The 2,500-nt window shown below is 34.6% G+C and overlaps 1 protein-coding gene across 4 annotated transcripts in view; it reads right to left on the bottom strand.

The window, feature by feature from the left end:
* The window catches only part of ACOX1 (acyl-CoA oxidase 1), a 24,343-nt gene that overhangs the window by 443 nt on the left and 21,400 nt on the right, over positions 1 to 2,500 (bottom strand). For all 4 annotated transcript variants that reach the window (XM_070118864.1, XM_070118862.1, XM_070118865.1 and 1 more), the window contains exons 14-15: positions 987 to 1,150; positions 1 to 474 (exon numbers count right to left, since the gene is read on the bottom strand). The exon at positions 1 to 474 is cut by the window's left edge and continues 443 nt beyond it. In XM_070118864.1, the coding sequence (XP_069974965.1) occupies positions 378 to 474; positions 987 to 1,150 (261 nt within the window). In that variant the 3' untranslated portion in view covers positions 1 to 377. The remainder of the gene's footprint in view (positions 475 to 986; positions 1,151 to 2,500) is intronic.

The following is a 2,500-nucleotide window of genomic DNA, read 5'->3' as shown; positions in this document are numbered from 1 at the left end:
GCAAATATACAATTAGAACATGAAGTTCAATTGTGCTCTTTTAATCTGATCAAAATCCTCTCACTTTAATAAAGAAAAAATGCAGTGCTTGTGCAGTTAAGTAATTTAACAAAATTTTGCCACTTTTATGCTGTTGCTTCAAACATTTCTTAAGATCTACTACAAAGTTAAAACAAATCTCAAGACTCCCCTCACAATGTTCTAGATATTTACGAAGATTAGCTACAAAATGTCAGCAAATATTTCACAAGACCCATTATGAATCTGCAAATATTTCATAAGACGAACTCCAAAATTTGCAAACATTTCAAAAGACCTATTACAAGAAATGGGCTTTCACACATGTTCACTACAAAGTCACAACTACCTATGTCCCTTTAAAGGTTAGCCTTCATAAGAGGTCGCAGGTATTTGCTGTACGCTTCTGGGACGTCAGTTTGATTCATGGGGCTCTTTTGGGCTTCGCTGAACATCCTGCAAGAGAAAGAATAGTTAAGAACTAATGCAATGCCTGATTACAGATACTGTACTGGTAGAGGAAGTATACTGTATATGGTTCCCTACAGAGCAATGTGCACTTCAGAGGTCATAGGTGACTGAAGTAACTTAAATATACATTAATATCAATACCATATTTCAAACTATAAACCTAATCAACTAGTCAAACATTGGAAAATGGTCATCAACAAAGTAAATCAATTACCACTGACCAATTGAAATAAGCATTTCATCTTATGATGACTAATCCCATTTCTAAACAAACTTTAAAATATATTTAGAGAAAGAGTTTGGATTATCATGGCAGGTCATTAAAATATTTCATGTTGTATAACTGTACCTCTGAATAACATTTACATCTTTATGAAAAAAGAGAAATGTGTATATATTATGCACATACAAATCTACCCCTTCATCTATAACAATTTAAAATTGAATTCAAGAAAATGATAGCTGAAAAAAGGGGGAAAGCAAAAAATCATACATACCTGTGATAGACGTTGCCATCCCAACATCCAAGAGTTGAGCCAAGGATACGATCATGGATATCAAATGAATCCACTAATGACACCGCATCATCTCTGAGAACTGCCAGAAGCTCACACATTTCTCCTTCCAGTGTACTGATATTCTCAGGTGACAGGGCTTGACTCTGAGTGTGGGGTGAGAGGAGATGCCAATATAAGGTTATGATATCTGAATAAAAGATTTTAAGTGAATCCTTAAATTGTGAGTTCTAGATGCTTGATTGTTAAAAAATCGAATAAAAACAGAGGGAAAAATAAAAATCATACATAAAATAAGTGGGCTGATACAAGTTTGAATGCCAAATACTGTGAGAACTTAAAGAATATCTTCTATATCTAGATAAAATAAAGAATATTTTCCTAAAAGGCTTAAAATGACAACAAAATTAATTATAATGTTTGATTTAAGATTTAAGATTTAGTTTTAATTCCATTTGTTACAATGGATATTCTTTGCTGGGACATACTGTCTATTTTATTTTGCCCAAATCTCCCCATGTGCAAGGAATGGCCAGGGTTACGGTTCACAGGCTGGGCGTGGGATTTTAACGCAGATCAGCAAGATTGCTAGACCAGCACCTTACCGCTGCGCCAGCACATGATACAAATCAGAACTTTTCAACCATTTTTTGATCATCCTTAGTAATGATTTTATAAAAGCTGCCCACTCTACATAGTCATCCACTTATCATTAAAAAAAAATATATATATAACATCTAACCTTTTAGGTTCCAATTCTACAATTACTTAGGCAGACAATTATTTTTCTCTCATTTTGAATCTGTATATTCTTCAAACATACAATTCAGCCCAGTTGTACAATAAAAGGGGCACAGGGCATAGAGTCCTTTGCACCTTAGTACTTCTGATGCCCATTCTGCCTAATTTATACACCAGCCCTTGGTCCGACAGTAAGTGAACAAGTGTCTTTAAGATCTTTACATTCTGACTAATGGTTGCTACCCTCTCCCTAAACCCCATAGCTGAATATGCCAAATGAGAGAACAGGAACTGAATGCATTAGATATCCCCTTTGATTTCAGTGAGAGGGAAAAGTGGTGTTGGGCATGTATTTTCCCCAGAAGACATTAATTGTGAACCCCATATTTATTGTTGAAAAGCTAACCACTGACTTCAGTAAGCTCTCATCAAAACACAAAGGTAAACACATCCTACAAGATATGCGAGAGAAGTGTCATAGACTCCTCTTTCATTAACAGGCATACCCCATTCTTAAATTTTGGGCTATGCCCCTGCTAAACCTTTAATATAGTACTTTAGTTATTATTAATCAGGTATTGAGGACTGTTATCCTTAAAACTATCACATATCAACCAGCCAGCCAAGCAACTAAGCAACCTACCAATGACTACAACAAAAACAACAAAAATGAAAAAAATCTCCAATTTATACAAAGATTTGAAAAAAAGAGTAACTGATTACAGAAACAAAAGATTACAACTCCAAAAAAGAGC

The sequence above is a fragment of the Penaeus vannamei genome, chromosome 43 (assembly GCF_042767895.1).
Source record: "Penaeus vannamei isolate JL-2024 chromosome 43, ASM4276789v1, whole genome shotgun sequence".
NCBI lineage: Eukaryota > Metazoa > Arthropoda > Malacostraca > Decapoda > Penaeidae > Penaeus > Penaeus vannamei.
This window is presented reverse-complemented; position numbering and strand designations above follow the sequence as displayed.